The sequence below is a fragment of the Vidua macroura genome, chromosome 5 (genome assembly GCF_024509145.1).
Source record: "Vidua macroura isolate BioBank_ID:100142 chromosome 5, ASM2450914v1, whole genome shotgun sequence".
NCBI classification, from domain to species: Eukaryota; Metazoa; Chordata; class Aves; order Passeriformes; family Viduidae; genus Vidua; species Vidua macroura.
This window is the reverse complement of record NC_071575.1, coordinates 2,454,528-2,481,701: the sequence shown is the minus strand read 5'-3', so window position 1 is coordinate 2,481,701 and position 27,174 is coordinate 2,454,528. Positions and strand designations below refer to the sequence as shown.

General features: G+C 38.1%; 1 protein-coding gene across 6 annotated transcripts in view; it reads right to left on the bottom strand.

Annotated features, from left to right (window-relative positions):
* Window positions 1-344: 344 nt before the first annotated feature.
* Window positions 345-27,174, bottom strand: part of PLEKHA5 (pleckstrin homology domain containing A5) — a 165,195-nt gene continuing 138,365 nt past the window's right edge. For 2 of the 6 annotated variants that reach the window (XM_053977569.1, XM_053977570.1), the window contains 14 exons: window positions 23,491-23,553; window positions 22,841-22,921; window positions 22,557-22,706; window positions 21,035-21,136; window positions 19,854-19,965; window positions 19,578-19,624; window positions 17,951-18,068; window positions 15,530-15,645; window positions 13,252-13,461; window positions 9,693-9,851; window positions 8,367-8,488; window positions 7,421-7,569; window positions 6,204-6,308; window positions 345-3,297 (listed from right to left, as the gene is read on the bottom strand). In XM_053977569.1, coding sequence (XP_053833544.1) covers window positions 6,214-6,308; window positions 7,421-7,569; window positions 8,367-8,488; window positions 9,693-9,851; window positions 13,252-13,461; window positions 15,530-15,645; window positions 17,951-18,068; window positions 19,578-19,624; window positions 19,854-19,965; window positions 21,035-21,136; window positions 22,557-22,706; window positions 22,841-22,921; window positions 23,491-23,553 — 1,524 coding nt within the window. In that variant the 3' untranslated portion in view covers window positions 345-3,297; window positions 6,204-6,213. Of the gene's footprint in view, window positions 3,298-6,203; window positions 6,309-7,420; window positions 7,570-8,366; window positions 8,489-9,692; window positions 9,852-13,251; window positions 13,462-15,529; window positions 15,646-17,950; window positions 18,069-18,606; window positions 18,796-19,577; window positions 19,625-19,853; window positions 19,966-21,034; window positions 21,137-22,556; window positions 22,707-22,840; window positions 22,922-23,490; window positions 23,554-27,174 lie in introns of all 6 variants that reach the window. The other 4 variants (XM_053977565.1, XM_053977567.1, XM_053977564.1 and 1 more) reach the window with 3 other exon arrangements.

Sequence of the window (27,174 nt, the reverse complement as noted above, 5' to 3'; positions counted from 1 at the left end):
CCACTAGTCTAAGTCCTAGAGAATTTAATAAATCTGTTACTGACAGAGTAATTCATTAATGTTTTCATGTATGCACTCCAGTGGATCCAATGGGGTGGATAAGAATTCTGTCACAGACTGTCCAATTAATGTGATTTAGATTGAAATGTGCAATTTTTTTTTTCTGATTTCCTGAAAATAGAACCTTATTGGATTCATTTTATGATGCATATTCCTGAGGAAATGTGAAGACTACTTTTTCCACCTCAGTGATAACATAAACAAGCTTTGGGTTTCAGCTCCCTGGTGAGGTCTTTCCCTGTGAGCCAGTCCACAACATACAAAAACTGCCAAGACACCAACTGTAACTTTTTCAGTAATGTCACTTTATTAAGGGACTTTAAAGATTCACATTCTCTAGTAGCCTTGGAACAATGCAAATGGTGAACAAAAGACAAAAATAGATGTAATTGGTTCTGAAAAGCATGAACATCTGTAGAGAATGTGTTGCATTATTCCTAAGGACTCTTGCTTTTGAAAAAAAAGCACGTTCCATATATACAAGTGTCAGTGCAATAGCCAATAAAGCAATCAGTCAGAAATATAAAAATATCCTAAGATACAAACTTAAAATAGATGTTTGAAGGCTGACCATATCAGTATTCTGATATTTCTATATCTCAGGAGTACGATCACTGGGATGAGTTATTCTGATGAGGTAAGAAACAGTAAATGCTCTGTGATAACACAAAGCCATACATTTATATTTTTTTTCCATAAGACAAAAAAATAGAGCACCCAATGAAACTCCAAGTCTTTGCAGCAAGTGCCCACAGGAAGTGAAATTATAGTCTATGATCATTACTACATTCCTGCATCATTCACCTTTGCTGTCTTTGCCAGCAGTTCAGCAAAACCTGCTCATTCTTCCCCAGCTCCATTATAAACTGCACAATCCTTGCAGATATACCAAACCAACAAGTGCTTTAGACACAGGCAACATCTATAAATGTCCAAAAATCACTTAGTCATTCTTTCCTTTATTGGTTGCAATTCTTTTCTTGGCAGCAAGGGCAGAAAGAGATTGCAAAACCTGACAGCAAACAGATCTCTCTAGAAGGGTTAGGGAGAGAACAGGGTGTGTCCTATTTGCTTTGCCTCAGGTGTTCCAGTGATGCTGCTGAACTTAAGCCTTGGTTGGTTGTGCAATAAAATGACATTACTCTTCTTTGCTCTGTCTTTTGCATGGAAGGATGCACTAATCTGGGGCTGCTGTTCCAAAAACAAGGGGATAATGTGGTAACTTTTCAGCTCAATGCTGTATGCCTGCATCATCATTCATCTTTCCTTCAGCCACCTCTCCCACTGTAACCCCTCCAGGCTCTGCTGCTGAATTCTAATCCCTATTTTTTTTTTTTTCCCTTTTCAGAGAAAATGGCAGGACAACAGGTAGCCAGACAACACACTCTGCATCTTTGTGGCAAAGAGCACCAGGAAGAACAGGCGGCAGAGCTGGGAGTGCCAGAAAAATGCAACTAACACAAACTCCTACGTGGGGAGAGGGGCAATGGTAAAGTCATTTCAAACTGTGAGACAGTATCAGGTACTCCTCTGTGGAAAAGCACAATGAGTTATATAGCTTCTAGAACAGCAATGTTAACTTGATCAGGATATGATTTTTATGATTAAAAAAAAAAAAAAAGCACAACAGGAGCTGGCAGCTGCCTTCCTGTGAAACTTGCCTTACCACTTATGGCATACACGTGCACTGAAACACACAGAAGTTGCCTGAACCTGCAAAAGATTCCTTAGTTTTACATCCTAAGATTCAAAAGCTTTCCCTGAAATATTTTTGTTTCTCTTAATTCTTTTCTGACCCTCTTTTGTCTCAGGCAAAATCGGGCAGCTGTGCGAGACGGAACAGCAAAGCTGGTAACATCTGTAGTGTGACAACACTTGACAGATTATTTCAGGTTTCCTTTCAGTTTCTGGAAGATGCTATGCAGGTGCCTCCAGGAATCCTCACACTTCTCTCCTTAACCCCCCTGAACTTGGCAATCAGTGTTTGCAAATATTGAATCACTGCTCACCACACCCCACTAAGACAGGCTATTACCTCCCGTGTAAACAGGCAGGGAATGGAGGAGCAGAATGACTAAGTGATTATTCCAGTATCACAACACAAGTCTGGGAGAGCCAGGAGCTGAACCTGTATTTCTTGCATCTCGGTCTCAGGTTGTCTGTTTTTGTTCTGTGCTGCAGCCTTAATTCTTTCCCGAAGAGGAAGACTGGGATCTCTTAAGAGTCTGTCACTGCTACTCTGGTTGACAGGTGATGTTGCCAATGGGGTAGGAATTGTTGCATTCCCCACATCAAAAGGTGGAACACAGTGTGACATCTGTTTGCTGGAAGAAATACTAACCATACAAGTCCTTAAGAACATCAACATTTATTTAATATGATATAAAAGAAATGGGATATGAACATTCGTATTTGAACAATAATAAGTGGCTTCTTATACTTACATCGTATGTGCTCATTGTATAATATATACACAATGAACATAATTACATTTGTACACAAACTAAGTACTGGATTGAAAACCTGCTTATTGCTGTACACACCCCAACCCCATGAAGGAAAAGCCCAGTACCTCAAAATACCTACACTCCATTTTAGTCAAGAGAAAGGAACCACTAACATTAATGTCTATGTTGACAGAAGTGTGGCAGTAACTGCTGACATTGCAACCTGACCAAGAAATCATTACAGCAGAAACAGGACATCTCTTACTAAGCAATAATAAAAATGGCACATTTTAAATATATCTATATGTATATATATATAAAAATTTTACAAATAAATTGTTAAAACAATAAATCGTAATGCTTAAAAAATGTAAAACAAGGTTTAGTGGTGATATGTAAAATTAACCGAGTTATGCATCTAAAAGAAGCAAAAAAAGTAAACTTATATGATCCATCATTAAAAGAACATTAAATTCTGAAGAACAGCAAATGAAGTTCTGACTGTAGGCTGCACATTAGAAAGAGCCTTTGTTTTATGTGCACAGAAATCGTAGCAGCAAGCTGGTATCAGGAGAACGATCTGAAGGTTGTTGAGTGTACACGTGGGCCATTTAAAGCTCTCTTGGAATAAACATTTTCCAGGAAGTGATAAAACGATGCTCTGTGGCCAAAAGCATCAGAACTATGAATTTCATAGATTTAAAATATACTGTACAAATATCTTCTCATATTTTCATAGGTCAGGTCCATACATCTCAGGCATGAATTGTTTCAACAGAAGCCATTAGTGCTGAAAGACAGACACAGATTAAGTTACTCAAATTTAGCAACAGAATATCATCTAAAGAACTCAGGGGATTAAACACAGCAAAGAACTCTTGACCTCAACGTAGCAATGTAGGTGTAGAACATAATAAACTATCCTAGAAATCAGTTGTTTCCAAAATCTGTTTTCCTGATGAATAATACTGCTGTCAAGATATCTCAACAGAAAGAAGCAAAGCCAAGATTTTTTTTTCAAATTTACACCACTTTGAATGAAAGTCTGTTTACTCTGAGAGTTTTATCCTGTTACACATGGTCACCTCCAAATGCTCTTCACCTAAAACCAGTAATAACAGCAAATATCCTAACTAGTCTTAGAAAGGCACATTTTGAAGAAGGATGCAGAATTAATTGAGTTGCTACACTGCACTGGCAGTGTAGTTCAAATGCTCTACCCAGATCTTGCTGTATTTTGGTAATTGCTACAAGGACTTCTATAAATAACTTTTAACAGTTCATTGGTAAAAATGTTCCTGAGCTTTGAACCCAGGTGCTGTATAGAATTTCATTATCCCAGTGCAAATGCAATGCTTAAAATCTAACAGGGTTAGTGGTACACACAAGAGATTTGTCTCTGCAAAATAAGGGCTGTGACAAAAAAGGAGCCTTGTGTTAAGGGGCTTCTCCTTAGTCCTACAATATCCTGTGCCACCAATTTCCTATGGCAAATTCCCCCGGCATCGTGCCAAGAGTATCATTTTTCTAATTGACTGTAAAAGCCAAATATAGGTATTACCTCTTCCTTCCCTGAAATCCACTGTACATTTTCCAGATGTTGCCTGAAAAATCTGCTTGCATATGACCAGGGCTGATCCTACAGCCTGGAAGTTCCCTTTGCCACTTAGGACTTTATGAAAAATGAGGGACGCTGAACTCCTGTGTGTTAAAATATGGGCCAAAACCCCTCAGCAAATCACTGGAATACTGGAACCACAGCCCTAGAAGGCAGTAAATATTGCAGGCAAGCACTGTGCTCCATCTCCTTTGTAAGCTAAGCCCAGCTCATGGAACAGATTTGTTTTGGAACTTCAGGGAAACAACCAACAGAGGCATCAGATGCAGCAATGCAGAATTAAGTGCCACAGTCAAGAGCTTTCCCCAACTCAATCCAAACACTGAACGGCCACAAGGGATGTGTCTGAAGTTCTGGGATCCTTTCTCCATCAGGGTGAGGCATGTGCAAGCACAGAATCAGACTGACAAGAGCAATTAAAGCCTCTTTAGGGGTTTTTGAGCTGTCCTGAGCACAGAAATGCTTCACCTGCAGAACTGGCTGTGGGGATGCACCTCACCCAGGGGGGACAAGCCTTTTCCTATTCATTTCTCTTTTATTTAGCATAAATCCTAAAGGAAATGAATTTGCTGATCTGAGCTGAGAGCAGCTTAATGCAATTGGGGATAGATTTCTGGTTGCTTGCCCCTTCCTGTGCCTACAGACAGAATCCAGCAGTGCAGTTTCACTGTCATTACTGACCCAAACCTCAGCTGATGGGGGAATGCTTGTCCTATTTAAAAAGGAGATGCATGGTAAATGTGGGTATATTTATACAGTATATTTATATACTTATAAATAAATTTATTTATAAAGTGTTTATTTTATATGTATATGTGTATTTATATTTTATATTTATATTTATACAGTGAACCTAAAAAGCATTAACACAAATCAGCATTCCCACTGAAGGAAAGTTCCACTTCTTTTATTTTTTAAATAGTTCTGTAATACACATTTTAAATAAAAGTACAAAAACTCAAGCTAAATCTAATCATGGCAGACCACACCCATCAGGAAAGGCAAGAGAAAGGAGAAAATTTTTAAATAATTTTCCTTTTTTAAATTTTTTTTTATTTTTAAGGAATATAAATGGTTTCTTGCCCTTAGTTCCTATTAGAAAGGTCTCTGTGATGACTAATTAAGTCTAATTTTGCTAAAATAAAACCTTGGCAATTGAGGCTGAGACAGTATATTTTAAACAATGCATTTTCAGATCTCATGCTAAATGACTGAAAATATCTCAATTTTAAATTGTTCTTGATTTTAAAGCTTTCTCAAGTTACATTTGCTATGGCTTTTAACACTGCCATCAGACAAAGCTCATTCTTTTAGCAGAAAGCTTATTTAAACAGACACTTCCTGACAACAAAGAAATGTGGATTGATTTAAATGTTGGTAAAGTGCTGAAGCATTCACACTGATATCCTACTGATTTTGCTAAGCACTTGCCCAAACAAACACACACAAGTTATATTCCCACTGCCATTCATTAAGTGGGTGACACCACAGGTAGAAAATGTAAATCCAGCCTAACTCATGCTTTCTAACTTGATTTCTAGAAGCAATCACCCACTATGGCAGGAAAGAGCAGCTGTGTAGGGCTTTAGCTATAGAAAGAAAGAAAGAAAAAAAGTTTTGTAATTGTTGTTTCTATGTCTTAAGCCATGGATTCTTCAGGCCATTAGCCTTTATTCCCTCCTTTGCACCACTGAGCTCTGGTTGCCCATTTTGCCCATGGCTGAAGCATCAAGACTCATCTGCACCTGTGCAGTGATGCTCATGCCTTAACTCCCCGTTTTGGAGCAGCTCAGGCTGTTAATTCCAAGGGCTATTACCCTGCCACTTGTGGAGAACATGCTTGATAAACCAATTAGCCCTCGATAAACCAATTAGCCCTTTCTCTTTGTAGCTGGACGGAGAATGCACTCCTCGCAAGCAAATCAATACACAAAATTATTTGTTTTCAGGCTAATTTATATTCAACACTGCAGGTAGCTCTGTCTTGCTGAGTACCAGATGCTTCTCCCAAAAATAACAGCACACAGATAACCTGGAAGATTACTAGGAAGAGGAGAGGTGGGAAAGAAAGCACGTACTTCTCTGTAACTATACACACATGAAATGGGATCCCTCTGTGAGCTGTGTCTGTGTGGATGGAGCTGGTGACAAGGACGATTCTGGTGAGGAAGGCAAACTTTTCACTGCGGGTCATACAGCAAAAGAAATAAGAATACAAGTTACAGGAGCCATAATAAAGATCAGCTTGAAAAAGCACCATTTCAAGCCACAGCAAATATAAGCAGAAACAAATGAAAGCCACACAAGTAAAGGCTTAAAATCTGATCAGCACAAAAAGCACAGCTTCAAGGGAGAGCACAGCTGATCCTTAATCAGGCTTAGAAATAAATAGTAGAACAGCAAACGCAGGAATGCTGATGTTTTATGTTGCCAAGAAAGAGAGGGGGGAAAAAAAAAGTAAAATTTAAGTAGTTGGGATAGGCCCAGACCCACCTTCATATCCCAGCTCAGATTAACTAAGCTCTTTCATTCTGCTGAGCAGTGCAAAATGTACACACAAGTTCTGGTTTTGATTAGCAAGTCACAGAAAGGATTGCTGACTGCACTACAAAGGTCCAGATCACCTTTTATATCCATAAGTTGAACCATTTGGCTTACTTAACCATTCCCATCAGCAAATATCCTAATAATGTCTTGAATTCTATCTTCTCCCTTCCTCCTTCCCTTTTTTTCCTTCTTTGCCCAACTTTTGCTTTATTCCACTCTTCTCTTCTTGCAAAATGACTCTCCACCAGTCATTGTACCTGTCAGGTGGTGGTTTCTGTTTTCTTCTTCTTTCTTACTCCTCAAAACGTGGCCAAACTGGGCTCTTTTACTTGCTAGTTTAAAACATTGGAAACTCTTGATAATTCCACAACTTTGGCATTATCTAAGGTCACTCAGCAGCAGGGAGTACTGGTAAAAAGTCTACACATACTCAGGACTGAGATGAAAAAGGAAGGATTTGCTCCAACCAGCAACTACAGTATGACTCAATTTCTGGCAACAGTTATTTAGATCCCTGAATTAGCAACTCTAAAAGCTGTATTAAAACCTCAGAAAAATGGAGTTTCTGTAGCTGTCCACTGGGAAACTATTTTTCTGTGCATTATAAAACTGTACACTTCACATGAAGACTAGCTCAGCATTTTCAGTTCACAAGGGTTTCAGAGCATCAAAAGACACAATCAAAATGCAATAAAGTTTTACATATGTACTGGCTAAGCTGTGCTTCAGTCAAACTCTTTTTCCATACCTGCTGCTGCCTGATTTCCTTTTGAAGACTGTGCTGCTAATTCAAATGAAGACACAATCCCTTCTTGTTCTTGAACACTGAGTATTTCACTTTCTTCTGAGCTGCTTTTGGGTTTGTGGTTTGCAACTGTGGTCACACTCTGCAAGCTGCTTAAAAGAAGCACAGCATTTAGAACCTGCTCTAACTTAATTTCAGGTGTTAACCACAAAGTATGGGAGCTATAATTTAATTTTCTCCTGTTAACAGATAAAAAGTTGCAACTTGCAAGTCTGGGTAGCATAAACTGAGCAGGCATTTGGAAATCCTTCTACTTTGTGTAGTGACACCTTTAAAAAAGCACCTGGGATTTAATTCCTTTCCTTTCTGCCCTCCTGCAGTTTCCTACTGCTGAAGGGTCCTGTGACAAAGTGATGACCTAATGTGAGAGCTCACTTAGGACCTGCAGTGCAATTTACACCAAAGCTATGAATTGTGGGAGAGAAATATCCAAGATATAAAATCCCTCTAATTCTGAAACACTGCAAAGCAGTGAGGTAAAAAAAAAAAAATAAAGCAGGAGATGTAGAGTAAGATGTTTAGTTTGCTCCTAAATTAATCAGCAATAAAGAGCATGCTGTGGAAGCACTGGCTGGAGTGTTCATAACAAACTGATACAAAGCTTGAACTGACATTATTAAGCACATTTTGGAGGCCAAGACAAGGAATATGAATGCATTCTGTTTATAACAGGGACAACACTTGAAAATAAACATTGCTTCACCCACCAAGTCATCAACTCTGACTGAATCCCTGCAGCAGTCCAGCCTCTCACTGGATTTTCCTACATGTAAACCTCTCAAAACCACATAAATAAACCTTTTCAGTATTTATGGCAATTGCTTGGTCCAGCTAATAAATACAGCATGCAAGTTTAAAATAGCCTCTGAACATCTTGTTTGATTTTTACCTTATATCACCATCATGTGTTTCTTCCAATTTATTTTTCTTTTCTGCTTTCTCTTCATTACTCCCTTCTTTTGAGTCAGATACAACATGTGCATCTGATAAAAGATCATCAGTTTTTGACAGCTATAAAAAAATTGAAATCATGAAACAAAAAGCTGTAACACACACTGAGTGGCAGATAAGAAATACAGTACCAGGAAGCAGTTTTATTAACAGACAAATTTTGCCATCATGTATACTTAGTAACTCAGAATTACATAACTTAAGAAATTTTTATCAATCCCATGCAGGTTAATAGAGTTATCCTAAAACTTATACCAGAGGCCAGGGGCAGGGTTTGCCTTAATAACTTCCAGAACTTATCTGAACTCTCTGGATTGCAGCCTGCCTGTTTTTCCATGCTATCCCTCTCTTCATGATGCCAAAAAAAAAAAAAAAAAAAAAAAGCAGATGCTGCAATATTTTGTTGATAAGACTGAATGCTACTCCTAAAGTCTGATTACATATAAACAATTTGAGTGTATTACATCATTTTCCTTTTGAAATGTTTGCATATTTAACAAAGCAACAGTCTCTTAATAAGGAAGTGTTTCTAATGGATAACAATAGAAATTAGTTATTTGATTTTATACTATTCTCCATCAGATATGTATATTTAAAAAACTAAATATAAAATAGGAAAACAAAAGGATGATGAAATAAAAGGATGATTAACTGAGGAATATGGATACAGAAGAAGGAAAAAACCCTCTACATAGTACTTTAAAAGAATATTAAACTATAAACAGGATATGATTATGTAGAAGCAACTCGAGTAATCCATTCTTCACAGTCAGTCTGGTTTTGCTGAGTGGTGAGGGCACTTTAGTACCAAGGTAATTCCCTGCCAAGTGTGTTTCAAATATTTCAAGGCAGAAATCAAAGCAGTGAAAAACACCTAAAAGGTACTGCCTACTTCCATGTGTAATTTGTTGTGTCAGCTTTATTCTGTTTTCTATAAAGCATTTGATGCATTATAGCCAACCAAACAAAAATTCAGGGACATTAAATGGCTGTCAAAAATCCCACTGGGGTAGCCTAAGCAATGAGTATGTCAATGATTATTATTATTTAAAGATCACACACAAGAAAATTCAGTGTCTCAGCTACAGACAGATCCTATTGAATTTTGTGATTCTCTATGGAATATTTTATTTTCAACAAGAAGTCTTTATCTTCCAAGCAAAAGGAACTGGCTCACTTTCCCATCCTCTGGTGTGTGTGTGTCAAAATAGTTTGTTACTGCAAGGCAAGCTGATGAACAGTTTAATAAAGAATAGTTCTGTACCTCTTTAGCAAAACTTGAATTATGTTCTTGATCTCCATCATTTTTGAGTTGTGCTATTTCTTCTCCAGGACTTCTGTTATTTTGTTTCAAATGATCTTCTCTGCTGGCGCTCTCTAACTCCTTCATGTTACCAGATACTGTATCATCCTTTTTCCGATTCTGAGGAACAAAATTGGACATACTGTTACAAAAGTTATCACAGGCTCAGCTCCGAGCCTTCTGCTGCCCTCTGAATGATTAAAAAAAAAAAAAATACTTGGAAAAAAAAAGCACAGATTGCAATAAGGAAAATGGAAATCATTAAGGACTCGGAATTTTCTCATCTTTGTACCTTTCAAAACAGTTCAGCCTAACATTTCTTTGTCTGCAAGATTATTGTACTTTCTGCCCCACCTTCCTCTCCAGCACATCAATGTCACCCTTATCTTCTGAAATTGCATTCATATTTAACTCAGTCACACATCAGCTTAGCAGCATTCTTACTTGCATTCATAAGCACTGCTCTTTTTATAAAATAGCCTTTTCTGGTTTAAGAACAAAAAAAAATCGATAAAAATCTGCTTTCAGCACAAAATTCTCAGCGCACCTGCATGCACTTCCTCCAATTATCTTGGGTATCCTCCGAGCCTGTGGTGTGAACTGATTTAATAGAGGACAACACAGTATCTGATAATGGCAGAGGATATTAATTATTTCTTAAAAAAAAAAAAAAATCCATTGCGCAGAGAATAAGTTGATATGAAAATCTGGAGGAAGGATGGTAGAGGTGACTTAAGATTGTGAACTGTGAACATGATACTGGCAGGCCTGAAGGGAGGCTCATCTGAGAACTGGAGCTGAGAAAAACAGGAGCCATGGAGGCAGTAAATCTCGAAGCTGAACTCCTGTGATCTAACACATGCACCCTATTACGAGGAAATTCCACCTAAGTCAGTTCATAAATCAGTGTCTCTGCTCTCCTGAATTAAAGTGTGCACCCCTTATCATCTGCTCGTCCCAGCAACAGTTGTGAAGCAACTTCCTTTTGGATTATGGTAATCACTTCAAAATTACACAGCAGGCCATTTATAAACCCCCTTTTTTTTTTTTTTTTTAAATAACCAAGCCACAGTCGAAAAGACTTCCAGCAGTTAATGTCACTGCACCACTTCTCTAAAAATCAATAGACATAAAAACTATGCTTTTAGAAATAAAAGCTATTACTCAGCATAATACCTCATCCTGAGGCTTTCAGCCAAATAGCATTCTGGAAGAATGAAAGTTATGATAGAAAAAATGACTTTGTAACGTGGACTATTAGCTAAATATCCAATTCAGAGATCTTCTCACTTACTCTGTAAATTTCTTATCATCCTGATTTCTCAGAGAAGACTGAGGAACGTGGTGCAATGAACAGAATTACTCTGAGTTCTGGCCCAGATCTGGCCCCACTCTGCTGCCCAGGTGTGACACACAGGACTGCAGCTCCCTCACCTTGAGGTATGGAATGGTATCACAGGGAAGAGGCAAAGCTTAAACTTTCCTTTTCAGTAAAAAGCACTGAAAGAAACATCTGCAAAGCTTTGCTTGGCACCACCTCTTCTCGAGCAAGGCAGTGTTAATCACAGAAATATTTGTAGGAACTCCCTTCACATATAGCATTCCTGATGTCAGCCCAAATGCAGATGCTCTATTGCAAAGGCTAAACTGGGACTCAGAGTCTTCTGGGGATGCAAAGTTCTTGAAGAAAAAGTAACTTTTGTATAGCTCCGTAGCAGCTTATCCTGCTGAGAGGGGAAAAAAAACAACCCAAAATGCAAAGCTGAAACATCTTTGGAAATACCTGGTTTCCTGACACTGCAATATATTTAATCTGCTTTTGGAAAATCAGATGTTTAAATGCCTACAAAACAACAAAAAAAAAGGCATTTCCATACCAGTAGAAAAGCAAATAATAATAATAATAATAATAAAAACCCAAAACAGTAAACACTATGGTCTGAAGAAAAAAGTATTCCAGAAGATTAAAAAACCAAAGAAACCAAAAACCAACCAAAAATCAAGTCCATTAAGCTACTGGAAAAGAAAACTAATTTTAAATATCTAGAAAGTAGTAGGCTGCCTAATATCTGCTGTCCTGTATCTGGGTTTGGTTTGACTTTCTGGGTTTTGTTTGTTTGTTTGGGGCTTTTTTAGATATATAGTCAAAATAATATTTCCTGGTTAATGACAAGCACTTACAGCTTCCTCTTCTCTCCCCATCCTTTACCCATGAATAAACTTTTTAGGCAAATAAACAGGTTTGAGAATGAGTGAAAACAAAAGCGTGGGTTCTATTTTAATGCATTTATGGGCTCAAACACCACAGCAGAAGAGCACCACTGAGGAGCTCTGATCATAAATATGCATTCATGCCTAAAAATGTTGCAGATGTTTGAATACATTACAGGGCAGAAAAATCAGCACTGGCTCCATTTCAACATCAATGGAGTCACGATTCCCCCTGATCTTGTTTCTAGTCACAAACCTTGCAATTTCACCTTGTTTGCTAAATCTGACCAAAACACCCTGCCCTGCTCCCAAACATCCCAGTGCACAATCAAATGGAGGTGGATTGGAGCTGTTTGTGTCCCAAAAAGGCAAAGAAGTGGCTTCTACCATTAGGTGTAAGCACAAAGGTCGTCCTTTTGAGTCTGTGACACCACAACAAGTCTCAAATCCACTCCTTTGGTTTTTAAGTGGACACATTTTGATCCCTGTGCCAGTTTGAGTGGATTATCCCTGACACAGGACGAGCTCTGGGAGGGAGACTGCTCTGAAACACCAATAACATTGAGTCCTTTCCTCTTCTCTCAGACAAGCTTGTTGGTGCCTCATGAGAAATGAATTTGTAAAAAGTTCCCAGGGCCTGACAGAAGGCCCACACCATGTGCATCTGTATGCAAACTTTGAGACAAGAAATGCTGACTTAGAAATGCCATGGAATAGGACAGACATTGCTGAGAGAGAAATGGAGCTGGAAACAAGTTTCAGAGGATGGTTTTGCAAATAAGACTGGATACTTTGGAGAAATAGAACTATGAATGACTGTGGTAGGACCCACGAGGGGTAATTTTACATGATTGGCTTGAAGGCATCTACAGCATGGTGTGGCCAAAACTGATAGGCCAAGAAACACTTAGAGTGTTTTGTAATCAGGAAATGGTTGGCTTCTGATTGGGATGGTGTCAATTATAACACCTGTATTGTCTCACCCTTCACGTGAGACTGAAAATGGAATAAAAGCTTTTAAAACACCTCTCAGTTGCCCCATGTCTGGGTCAGGAAAAGGGTATTGTCAGACAAGTTGTAGTTCCTGTGTCAGGAACAGGTAACTCTGCTAAGCTGTCCGACCTGTCGGAAAGCCCCGAGGTCATTTTTGTAAAGTGCTGCTGTTTGTGTCCCAAAAAGGCAAAGAAGTGGCTTCAACCATTAGGTGTAAGCACAAAGGTCGTCCTTTTGAGTCTGTGACACCACAACAAGTCTCAAATCCACTCCTTTGGTTTTTAAGTGGACACATTTTGATCTCTGTGGGACCCACCTGTGCCAGTTTGAGTGGATTATCCCTGACACAGGACGAGCTCTGGGAGGGAGACTGCTCTGAAACACCAATAATATTGAGTCCTTTCCTCTTCTCTCTCAGACAAGCTTGTTGGTGCCTCTTTATTCTTTCCATCTGTTCCTCCACAGTCATTCGAGGCCGTGAGCCTTCTGCAAGGCACAGCTGCTCCACTGCACTCCTTGGTCTTTCCTTAAATAGAAAACAAACAAACAAACAAATAAATAAGTGTGTGTGTGTGTGTGTGTGTATTTCAACAAAAACTAAGATTTCAGACTGGTAACTTACCAGAAGAGATCACCTAATGATTTACTAAAGAGCAGAAAAACAGTGGGCAAATAAAGACCTCCTGTGTATGTGAAAAAAAACCGTACAAAACCCAATTATCAATAAATAAACACTGAAATTCAAAATAAAAGGAAGGAATAATTTGCTCTTCTGAACAACAACATTACCATCACCAACAATAAACACCAGGAGAATGAGTAGATGCTCTCTAAGCCACCCTCTCAAGCTGAAACAATTTACCAGACATTATAAAACTGGCAAACACAAGATATGTGACTGAGACAGAAACATAATTGAAATTTAATGATCCAGGACATTTATACCAGTTGATCTAATAGTAATTTCTGCCTTTTTATTTCAAGAAAAACTACAGCTGGGCACCATTTAACTGCAAGTGCGGGCTGAAACAAAGTGAATTTATTACCACTTAAAAATATGTAATTCTAAGCATTATATTTTTCCCAAAATAACACCCATTTACCTATTCTTCTCTTGAAATTCACTGGTTTTCAGGCAGATTTGTACTTTTTATGAGAGATAAAAATGGCTTCAGGCTAATCAGCTGCATTCAGTACATTTACAGGAATTGATTTCAGTTATGAAAAGTGGTATTCTTTGTCCAGTCAACATCCTGGGAGTTTCCCTCTCCTCTCCCATCTTCTTACAACTTCTCCTCTAACTATTTGTGCTGTAATTATGGCAAAAGTTTTCCTCTCTTTTGCATGAACTACATGTAAATGTGGGTCTTTAACCCAGAGACTACAGAACTGTCCAATCTGAAATTTTGGGTTTATTACCTGCATACTGCTTACTACATCCTTATTTTGTGGCTGCTATTTCCCAGATTGTTTTAGCATTGAAATAAATAAAAGCCTGTGTTTGTTTTAAAGGGGCTGTTCAACTGCCAAACACAAATGTTTCAAAGATGCTTCATGTGCTTTCAACTCAAGCCTGAACTTCAGTAGATCAGCAGATTTATCATTTACCATTTAGCTCGTGCCCAGTTTGAGGGTCTCTATGCAGTTCAACACACAGAGCATTTATAATTTTATTATTCTTTCTACAGCTGTCTCTGTTAGAATTTTGGATGTTAAGAATTTTAGACTTCTTGTGGTTTTAGGTATAGACTTTTAAGGAAATCCTGCATTTGACTTGAGGTTGTAGAGAAAGTTTTTAAAATTGAATGATAGAACTGAGATTACAGGTGTGTAGTTTAAATAGAAGTGTGTAATATGACAGAGTGGAAAACTTAAAAGAGTTTAAAGTGTTAGAATACAGTAACATATATAAAGCTAAGATAGAAGTTTTAAGGTTGTAGCTAGTCTTTTTTCTTCACCTTCTTTACTTTTTTCTTTATGGATTTGAGTGGGATTTTGCAATTAGACAGAAAAGTCTGCGTTGTAGGACACAAGAGATTAGTTACTGAGTTAAAAGTAAAAATAATTTAAGTGTCATTCCTTATATTAAATAGGTTTTCTTTTGAAGACTTTGTAGAGATAAATACGGAGCCATTTTGTAGCTTAATTAGTAAAATGTTGTAGAACTGACAGCTTGTGAGACTGTAATATAGATAAGAAATAATAAACATCTGAGTCTGAACATAAAATACCATCTCGAGTGCTTTCAATCCCAACCCTGACCCATGCAAAAAAAACCCCAGAAGAATCCAACTAGCATAATTAATTAAGTATATAATTGCTTAATCTAGTATATAATGGTTCTATAACAGTGATTTTTATTTCTTTCTTTGTAAAGATAATGAAAATAACTTCAACTTTTGGAGTAACTACCAAACTTAAAAACGTATAATTTAATCTGGTATATAATGCTTCTAGAACAGTGATTTTTTTTTTTTTTTTTTTTTTTTTTTTTTTTTTTTTTGGTAAAAATAATGAAAATATCTTCAACTTTTGCAGAAACTACCAAACTTAAAAATGAACACATCCAATGCTCAAATGCAATTTTAAAGTACCGTTCTTAGATCTATCTTCTTATTCTTCCTCAAAGTGACATAGGATGCTATTGTTGAGGACTCTGGCATTGGAGATTTGGTTCTGGGTGGTACAACTCCCACAGGGAAATGTGAGCCTGCAAAACAGCAAAGCAACATCCTGAGTGCTGTGCAAAACACTGCCAGAACTGTTGGTTTGTTTTCTGGACAAGACACATTGTCAGCCTTGGGACCTGTTCTCCGAAAGGCAGATTCACAAAGTGGTGCTGAGAGCTGATGGGTGCAGATATGGAAAGTCCAGCCAGCTCTTGGATGGCCTCACTTGTGTGTGCCCAGCCATGCTCATGTCTGTGTGTGAGTGAAATCAGCCCCGAGCCCGGCCAGCTGGTGAGTGAAAACAGGAGCTGAGGATATTCTGCTAGAAAGCAGCAGTTTGGGTCTCCTTTAGACATAAAAAAGGATAAAACACAGCAGAATTCCATTTTCTTTTTGTGTCACCTTTACATACCACACGGGTCACAAATATTCCTCTGCTCTCACATGTGACATGGTCCCATTTCTCTTTAATTGCTGATGTTTGAAAAGAGAGGGAAATGGCTGGCATGAGAAGTGTTCAGTACTGTAATGTGCACAACCACTAGAAAAACCCTTTTAAATTTCCTCTGAAATTATTTATTTTTAGTACCACCCTCAGTAAGAAACTTCCACCACTGAAGTACGACTTCTTAAAACAGCAAGGTAGAAAAAACTCAAGAGATGAGCTGCCTTTCAGTGTGCTTCCTCATCAGCTTAAAAACTTAAGACAGAATGGCATAAAAATGTTTCCTCTCATGGCTTACACACTGTAACAGATCTGAAACAATCAGACACGGTTACATTTCCCCACTGCATGGGGATTGCTATTATGAGTGAATGCCCAGAACAAGAAATGTCTGTTAGAAAATTCAGATGCTCACATGATAAAACACAGCTATGATAAACAACACACTGAAGGGAGTTTTAGAATATACAGAGCCTCTCACTGCTTGCTACCACTGCAGTTATTCTGTTCCACACCTCTAAATATTATTTATCTTAGAGCAATTTGCACTACTGCTCTTCCTGACTGAGGACTGTTTTTCTACAAATGGACAGAATAAAATAATTTCTGTCTTTGAGACAGAAAGCAGATTAGAGTGCTTAAAAAGTGTTGGGTTTCTTTACATAGCCAGTGTAGTTTTTTTCTCCTTTTGTCTTTATCATTACTTTACCTCTTGACATAAATTACTGTGAATAATCAGAAACATCACAGGTCAATGCAAACCTAGGCATGCTGTCAGAAAGACAAGTCTCTCAATTTAGGTCACTGATGATTAGCAAATCTCAGGATAAATATTCCATTTTCTGCCACCAAGTTAACAGAAATTTAATTATGTGCCTTAACATTGTATCTCAGCAGATACCCCAGAGATTCTGAATTGACAAACTGTGTGGTAAGTGCAAGCTTAATTATATCACAGGGACATTCACATAGTTTATACCCAAATTGTGTGCTAACCTTAGTTTTAAAAACCCCTATGACCATTCTGATGAAAACAGTATCTTTGTATAATCATAATTCTTGGTAAAATTCTGCTACCATTGCATCAGCCTGCTCTGTAAATGCTCAGTCAAAGCACCAAAAGAGAAGGCTGGGATCCCGCTGGCACTGGCAACATCAATCCTTAGGGTAAAAAAAAATAGCTAAGTTTAGGTAGTTTTCCTCAAAGCTCTTAATATGGTTTTTGGGAGGTGCTAAAGCTGAGCATTTTCCTGAAGTCACCTTTAACAAACTATTCTGTGTGTTTTAACAAACAGAATTGAGAAGCACTTCCTGGTAAAAGACTCTACCAAGCAATTAGTAGCTTTTATGGGAGCTAGATGAAGAGAAGAATCTAAAGCATTTAGCAATTGCAAAGACCTTTATTGTCTGTACACTCCAAGGTCATGATCATTATTCCTATTATATCAGAGGACAGAAGGCAATTCAACAATTACAAGATTAAAAAAAAGAAAAAGACATTGTTTCCCTGCCTTATGAGAGCCTGAAAATTCTGTGGTGCTGCCTTTTTGGACGTTCCAGCGACATAACATTGGGAGCTTGATTCAAAAACTGAGTAATTGTTCAAGGGCAAGAACATAAAATGGGTAATTGTTCAAGGGAATGGTGTGTGGGGAATGTGAGTGATGTGATTAGACATGGTGTCAATAAGGATTTCAGGGCTGTTGGTGAGCGTAATGTTTGATTTTTCTGCGGTGTAATTGACTGAAATTTCTCTCGTCATATAATTAAATCATTATTTTATTGTGGAAGCTGTTCCATCAGATTGAGAAATGGACAGGCTGCAAAGGCACAACCCACAAGGCAGCTTCTACAACACAGTGGAAAGAGAAAGGTCGCAAACACCGTGCCTGGGGACAAACCTTTAGCAGAAGATTCTGATTCTGAAACTGGTTCTGTTTTTTCTTCACCATTAGACTCATCCACTTCTGCTACTGTAGTTAACTCGGGTTCACTCTTATAAAGCCTATAATCAGGACCCTGAGGAACATCAAGGGATGAGGTAAATAAACAGGCACTTTGCTGCAAGTATTTATGTCTTAAGACTCAAACCAATTATTTTGTGGTAACTCTGCTCTCACTTGAAGACAGTGTTCCATCCTTCAAGCGCTATGGCTGAAGGGTTTTCTGGTAGTTAATCTGAGTAACAACACTTGCAGAAAACCAGAAATTAGAGAAAAAAATTGCAGTTATGTTTTTTTTTTTAATGATCTTCTGGAAACATTTTAATGATCTTCTGGAAACAAATTGGTATAAGCTTCAAAAGCCGAGCCCAGAATTTTTTAAAGAACTAGTGAGGCGAAGAATCTAAGCTTATGAAATTTAAGTCTTAAGACATTTTATATACACACAGAACACTTGATAGGAAAATGTGAAGAGCAAATGATGCAGCTATAAACAAAACCAAATAAAAGTGAAACCATAACACACGAAAGTAGCCAGATGAGTAAACAAAAACGGTGACTGTGCAAAGGAGGGAGGATGCTTCAAGAACAACGTGGCAGTTTAAGCCACTTACACAGTAAGATCCATTTCTCTGATATCCTTGAACTTGGTACATCTTCTTTTCTTCTGTCAGATGTACTGGGCCCCTGCTATAACAGAGCAAGGAGCTGCTATCACTGGGCAGAGGGGGGATTATGGGAGGATGCTCTGTAAAGTCATAGGACCGAGGGAGTGGAGGACGAGGTGGGACTACTTCCTCTTCCTAAAGATTGTAGAATAGTCACCTTATTTAGACGTGCGCACCTGGTACAGTTATTTATAACTTAAAAAGAAAAATATATTACCATGGCTACAGCAGCTATAGATTTTGCAGTTAAAGGGACAATGTCACATTTAGCAAAAAGGAAGAAAATAAATCTGACAGCTGCGCTTTCTGTTGGACACGTACAAACCCGCTAAATCGTACTTTTAAAAATCCAATCCATTATCTTTTGAAAGGTTTTTACATAAACGAGACTTTTAGAAAGTTCTGTAAGCCAGATGTATATTGTACACACTTGAGATAACCATGACAATGTCCCTTTAAAACTGTAACTTCTAGCCAGATTTTCAGAGGAATTGAACATTTGGGAGCTCCCACAGTCTCAGCTCTTCTTGTGGGTGCTCTGGCCATCTGAGAACCAGGCTCAATATATGAATAAACATATAAAGCAATGTATTTCTTCCCATGAAATTGTGGTGGGTAGAAAACATATCCATAAATCAGGGTTTGTATTTCTATGTTAAGAGCCTAGGGAGAGGAAAAGGTAAGAAATGGAAAAGAGAAACATACCAGTGAGAATACAGAGACACAGTACAAATGAGTGTTAGAATTACTAGTGGAGGTAGCAGTCTTTAAAACTAGTTCATAATATGGTGCTGTTACAGAAACATACTGAATACATCCTTCAGACATCCTCAAAATATTCACGACAACGCTGGTTTTTATCACAGCCATATTAAAACTTGCATAATGCTAAAATAGTAAATATGCGAAAACCATACCTCATTTTTATATTTAATGGAAGAAAATGTCCTTGATATCATGATGCCTGTTTGGGGGAAGGGGGGAAGGTGTGGGGGAAAAAAAGAGAAAAACAGTTTTCAATTAACAGTTTTCAAAATATGAACTCTAACCTGTTGCTATTAACCACCAACTTAAAGTAGCATTTGCTTTGTTCTTTTCTCAGGCATTGTGCCATTTTTTCAGACATACAAAAGCAATGATGTAGCTTATATTTAAGACATTTATATGATCCAATTTCATTTCTTATTCCTTACCTGCCTCAGAAGAGCTTCTTTGCTGTTTATGTTTAAGTAAACCCTCCATGACATCCTGAATTCTCCAGAGTTCCTTCTGAATCTGAGCACGCTGTATCCCTGCTGATTCAGTCTGTCAGCAAATGAACAGCATATATGGCCAGTACATTAGAACACACTGCAAGTGGAAAAAAAAAAAAAAAAAAGGGAAACCCCTTCTCTCTCTTTAGACTACTCTGCATATCCTTTCACAGTGAAGGGAAAGAAAATGCAGTAATGACAGACCCTCTCCCATAAAGCATTTAAATAGTGTCTGGAACAAAAAAGTAAAAGATTGACTCATTTCATAATGCCTCAGTCAATTTGAGAGCAATCTGCTAATTCAAACTTCACTTCAGGAACAAATTTGATCTATGGTCTCCACAGAAAATCCAGGCAGACTTTGCACAGGAGACCCACATAAAACCATGGAAAAGGAACCACCACTTCCTACCCCAACACAGGAGGAACAGTGTTTGCATGCTGGGATAGAAATCTATTTACATTCATGGACATGCACACTGTGCACCAATCAGTGCAAGTTTCCCAGATTTTGGGCTTCTTTGTAATCTCTTTTGTAGCTGCTTAGAAAATCCACCCCTGGAGCACAGAGCCTGCAGGGCAGAGCCCACCCTTGTGCCCATCCCAGATAATCTGGGCACACCTGCATGCCCATATCTCTGTGAGTCTGCCACAGAGAGCCCTCCCTAGGAATTCAGCACCAATTCCTGAGTACTAAAACACACAGCAGAACCCTTTGTTTGCAAGGCCTGAAGCAACACCTACAGCATTTCCTGTAATAATTTCTTTTGATAAAATGATTTAATTTTAAAATATTCAGTTAAATGGAAGGATTTGTGTGAAGATGTGTTATGACTGTCAGAGCAACTATGGTCTGAGAAAGCCACTCCATTTCAAACCTGCTCACTGAAACAAAAAAAAAAAAAAGAAAACTCCCAGACAAAGGAATATCAGTGTTAGAACGTAAAAAAAAAAAAAAAAAAAAAAAAGGAAAATCTGAAGACTTCTTCAGAACTTACAAGATAGAAAAAGAAATTAAAAGTCTGTAAGTTCACCATTTGTCCCCCTTTTTTCATTTGTACAGTTTTAAAACTCATAGGAAGTCCAAGTGAATTGAGTGTATTTTAAGATCTTTGCCACACCTGGATTTCTCCAAGCCGATCGAGCTGCTCTTGCATATGGTTCCTTGTTACAGTTACATCATACTCCAATTTATCATATTCTCTCCAAGCTCTTTCCAGTTCCTAAGTATATAACAGATGTAAAGAATTAGAGATGCAGGTTCCATTAAAAAAAAAAAAAAAAAAATTTTTTTTGTTTTTCCAGTGGCACGAAACTTCAGGAAGTAACACATAAATAGATACCAGCAATAAGTAAATATTTGTAATATTTAATAAATAATTTAGAGAATGCAATGTTTAAACAGCTTCTTTATTTTCTAATGATACTGAATGAAATTCAAACAAACAGCATTTTGTCTTTTCACCAACAAAAAAGATAGGCAAGGGCAAATTCTTCAGAAAATGCCTTTATAGTCAGCAGGAATGTTGATCTTAAGCTGTCTTTCCAGTGAGGCAGAAAAGCCACAGAAATGGATGCAAATTTGTCTCCTTTATCACCCAGAATGCACACGTGTGAGTGCACAGCCTGTGTGTGCACAGGCAGTGCCTTATGCAGGGGAAATGCAACCCACCCAGCCCTGCCTGCAAGGCTGCCAACACACCACTGTCCTGCACGTGTGCAGCTGCAAACTCCACAAGGAAAAGGTGAAAGAAATAAAATTATTCTTCTTTGAGGTCAGCCCCACCATCTCACTTCTGCAGCCTACATCAAGCAATTTACTCATTTAGAATAAATTGGAAAGTTAATGAGGGAAAGTGTGTCTGGAGGATTTCCTCTCCCCTGGTTCCCTTTGCTGTGTCCAACCAATTCCTGCTACAAGGCAGTTCAACATTCAGACTACAACCAGGATTTCAGGGATGACATCATGTCAGTTTTTACCACAGCTACCCCCTGGAATCTGACACCTTTTTGGAAATATCTGTAAGTAGGCAAAAATGATTCATTGTCATCATGAAGTAGAAAAGGACAGTAAACAGCAATTTCCTGCCTATCCCCTTTTCTTTTAAAAAAACTTTTGGAAGTGCATAATTTGAGAGATCATTTAAATGTAATGGCCCAATATTAGAGAGAGACTATGGTAGTCCTGCAGCTGCTTTTGCTTAAAAGAAGTCAAATAAAGTTCGTGCTTTACACTATTTTGCCATCACATGAATAGCTTATTTGGAATAGCTTATTTGCATTATTTACTACTTCTGTTATCATTTCTCATATTCCAAAGATGGTAACTGCCATACCAATTAAGACAGTATGCACCCATTCCTGGTCAAAAAAAAAAAAAAAAAAAAAAAAAAAAAAAAAAAAAAAAAAAAAAAAAAAAAAAAAAAAATACAATTAGAGAAAGACCACTCGATGACTACAGCGAAAAGATCACTTTCCATCCACCTGTGACAAAAACACAAGCAAGTAAAAGACAACTGAGTTTTTGCTGGGATGCAGTAAAAAAAATAAAAAAAACAAACAAGCAAAACCAATGCAGATAGGAATATGAACACAATCACCCCACACCTGAAGAAGTTTTGCTGGAAAGAACACGGTACTCACTGCAGTGGCTCGGGACACCTCCCGACAAGTGCTGAGCAGTCCGTTCTGCAGGTCATCTCTCTGCAGGATGACATTCTGTATGGCTGCTGGGTTATCTGCATTCATTTCTATCTCCTGGCTTGCTGATAGCAAAGCTTGCTCAAGCGTGTACTATTGTAATAAAAAGAATTCTTTTTAATGCGCTGCATCATTGGGCTGATTTTCGTTTTATTTCAGCTATCAGTGTTCTGATAATAAGCATGTAAAATAACATCCACTTTAGGTAATAAATACAATTGTCCTACTTTCTCCTTGTGTAGCTGTTGGAGCTTCTCCTCCAGTGCTTGCACGACTTTATCCTGTTCACACAAACGGCTAAGCTTAGCCTAGTATAGAACAGAAAATTGCCACAATTAGCATTTGGTTATTTGCATCTTCAGTAATCAAAATCTAACTTGATCAAATCATTCCATGAATCTATAGAAAGTATTAAAATAAGCATTCTAAAATTATGTAGGTATCAGTCTTGCATTTTCAAATTACTTAAGAAATTCTAAGAAACTATGAAGTGCTATTGTAACTTGAAGTAGCATGGCTCAAAACATATAATTAATGATTCTACAGCTAAATCTTTACAACTTAATAATAGGTATTACTCCATTTTAATTTACATATTGCTTAGTACTGCAAAGGCAATTTTACACATTCACAGTCTGTCCTGTGGCTTCTCAGGTGATTGTATCAAATAGTTAAAATTTCAGCCTGAAAAAAGTAGTATTTCCTGCAAGTTAGAAGCTTATTACAGAGGCATGTCCCTCTGTACCATGATGCAATTTCTGCTGGCAATCACCTGTATGAAGTGGGTTTCAAACCCAAAAGCCAAGAGGAAAATTATTATCCAAAGAAAGAGACAAATACCAACAGTTACAAGGAAGAAGGAATACAAATGACTTACATCAATGTCCAGCTCTTCAGTTCTATATTTGTATAGTGTACCCCTACATTCTTCTTGTGTTAACTATAAGGAAGAATAATATTGCCATAAAACAACTTAGTTGGACTGTGAAAATGAAAACTACTCTTCAGCTTAAGACTTTTAACATAGAAATCAGCTTTTGCTTGAAAGGTAGGTAGACCTGCCACGTTGAGCAATACAAATTTAGCCAATATACATTAATGAGGGTAACTAAATGGGATGTCAAGCAGACTGCCAGTAGAGTTGCATTAAATTAACAGGCTGTTTTTAATGCAAATGTAAAGATGTACAACTCAATCAAACATGGATTATGGAGGGAGATGAAATTGCCAGAGTACATCTAAATAACGATGCATCATTGTGCCCAAGTTCTGTTATGTGAATTCTAAATAGAGGGGCTCATTCTACTCTGAATGAACCATTCTAGGCCCAGTAAGGTCGGATGTTTCACAAGCAGGGTGATCTGATGTGAAGCCAAAACCATGTAAGTTTACAACATATATGTAAATATCTTGTTAGAGACACGTCCAGTAAGTGCCACCACTTTTCATGTGGAATTTTCATACGGATTTCCTGCGTTTCATAGGATTTCCTCCCCTCCAACAGAGCATCACCAGAAACGCCACAAATGGAAGCTCTTCTATTTTATCTTAGGCAAACTTGTCTCCTTGTGCAAAGTACCTCAAGCTACTTTCACACAGCTCCTCACATAAAGTTCTTAACTTTTTCAGTCTGATACTGACCAGGAACAAGATTTTAAAATATTTTACAAGGAGAAAGGCAGCTCCCCATTTTAGAGTGAACTGCCACACACAGTCACTACTTAATATCCTATACAGTGAGGAAGGACATAACACTATCAACCTTCATATTCTATTTAATTGAAAAACATTGTGCGTACTGAGTCCCAACAGAGATTCTTTCCTTCCATGTCAGAATTAGGTTATTGTGACTTAATAGTACAAGGAAGACTACTGAAACACAAGCCCATGTTAAGGGACACTTATAAATAAAAGGACTCGGGAAGGGTTCATGAGACAAGCATTCCAAACATAAAATAAATCTTCAACACACTAAAGTGTTTCATTTCACTGTATTATGTCCACATACCTCATGCAAATGTACCTGGTAATAATTTAGAAGTATGAATAGTATATTAAAAACACAGAATAACTTTCTTTGAAATGGATATTTCATGAAAATGAACACTGGAATATGAAAAAAGCCACAGCACTTTTGCACCTCATGAATGTCACACAAATTCAGATAGCTATTTAAACTCCCACTATTGTAGAGTTGTGTTGTTTTACTGTTGATTTTATCACAATGAGAGAAAAATGAGGAATGGAAATATTTAGATAAAACTCATAAACATGGCCAAATGTCTTTTAAATTACAGAGGAAACCTAGTTATATTTCACAACAGGAAGATTTTACAGAAGGAGTATTATCCCCTATTAGATAAATACACCTTTCCAAGTCACTGCTCAGCATTTTATGTGGCTTGGCTGGAAAAATATATTGCTTTTTCAAGCCAGTATTTTTCATACTTTTTAAAAAGGAAAGACATTTATTTTTTTGTCATTTCAACCTTAATTATAGCTGAGTTTAAAACGGTTTGCCAATTCAGCATCCCTACCCCTCCGTGCCTCCTGAAAGGAATACATTTTAAGCATTCAGAGAAGGAAAACAGTTTTTCAAAGAACACTACAGCCGTGCTAATTCTTCTTATTAAAATCCTATCACACTTTTCAAATTGCTACCGACTTCTTGCTTCGGTCAGCAGCACCAGCTCCGCACAGGAGGCACTGCTGGAGGGAGAGCCGCCTCATTCTATCTAACATTCCCACTGCAGCATTTTGCACAGGCTTAGCACAAAAGCGCCCCAAATAACAGGAATAGCTGAATCCATCCCTGACAAAACAAGCAGCTCCACTTCTCACAGCCCGCGAGCAGATCCGCCGGAGGCGCGGAGTGCAACCGCGTCCTGCCGGAGCGACCGGGGAGCCGCGGCAGACACAGCGCAATCACGCGTCTCGGGCAAGGTCAACAGCCTCACCACCCTGGAAAACGCCTCACGAGAGCTCCAGTGGCCGAGTTATCAAAATGTCCTTCGTGTCATGGTCCACAAACGCCTTTCCTGCCAAATCGCTCCCGCAAAGCCTTAGCCAGGGCAGTAACTCCAGAGCAAGAGTGCCATCTACTGAGCCCGCGACAGGAGCTGCTGCTGGCCTCCCTCTCCCTCGACATCTGCCTGCTCAAACACGCCAAACTCACTCCTCTTAACACCAAAAACCTCCCAGGCGTGAGGGAGCAGCACCCCGAGAGCTACGAATGGAACTCACCGTTTTTCAAAGGCAAGTAGTGCAAGCAGAGCTTGGCCAGACGTGCGTCTTGCGTGTGAAAAAGCAAAAACGACCTCAACTGAACCTCCCTCTTAGCTTAGGAATCATTTGTCATCAGCTGTACAGTCCCCACCTCTGTGATTCCCAGAAAGGGAGAGATCCCCTGTGCTGGATACCCTGGGACACAAGTGGTTGAACTATTTAAGTAGTTGATATTAAAAACATTGAAGTGACAGACTTACTTCATTACTTTGTAAGCTGTTCTCAGATTCCACCAACTGTTTTGATTCAATAAATTTCTAGGAGGATGTTTCACACCCCAAAAGCATGCTATGCACCTCTGCAGGATGCTGCACTTAGGAAATTAAAACAGGACAACCTAGGACATTTTGTTGTTGAGCACAAGCTTAAAATCAAGACGTCCCAGAGGCTCTTTTGTTTACTTCTTGCCTTTTAAAACACATCTTGCTATCAGGATGCAGGGCAAATGGGCATTTAGCCCAATTAAGGTACTCCTCTAATTTTGAATTCCGTGACACAAAATACTTCAAATAGAAGTTGGGAAAGCAAATTGGAAAGACAAGATTTTTAGCTCAAACGTCATCACCTTGTATTCATAACAAAACCTGAAACATCTCAAAATCTAAAATGTGTAACAGCTTAAATGTATGCAGCTCCTATAACAATAATAACCTCCCTATCCTTACAGGAACAAAGAACTTAAGGGCTATATTTCTCTGGTTTCAATGTATTAAGAACAATTATCCATGGCAAGACCTGGATGTTAGCTTGTTGCACTCAGATTTTAATTCTTCCTCCTTAAGGGAACTCATAAGAGGAACTGAGGGAAATTTTGCTTTTTAAAGTCAGCCTGTACTGCTTTAGAGAAAAAGATTGGAGAACAAGATTAACATTCCTCATCTAGTATTAGAAAGAAGCAAAAAAACCCAAACCAAAGTAGAAATGAGTCTAGTCTGTAAAAATCCTTTTTTTCTTGTCTGTACATATGGAATAATTTCCATGGCCTGTACTTGTGAATTTATAGCACAGTCTGCAGAGCAGACTGATGTAAGTCAAGTGATTTAAATAACTCTGAAGATGTAACAAATCACAAGCAAAAGTGCCTTATAAATAACACATTTGAAACAGTAGATGTTTTTGCCGTTTTACTAAAGACTCATTAATCATTACAAAAAGCAAGCAAGACAAATTAAATACAAACTTTTCTTGCTTTCCTTTGCTTAACTCCAAATGAGCTCAGACCTAAAACTGAACTGAATAAACTGAGAAAGATCCTTTTCTTTATCCACAGGAATGG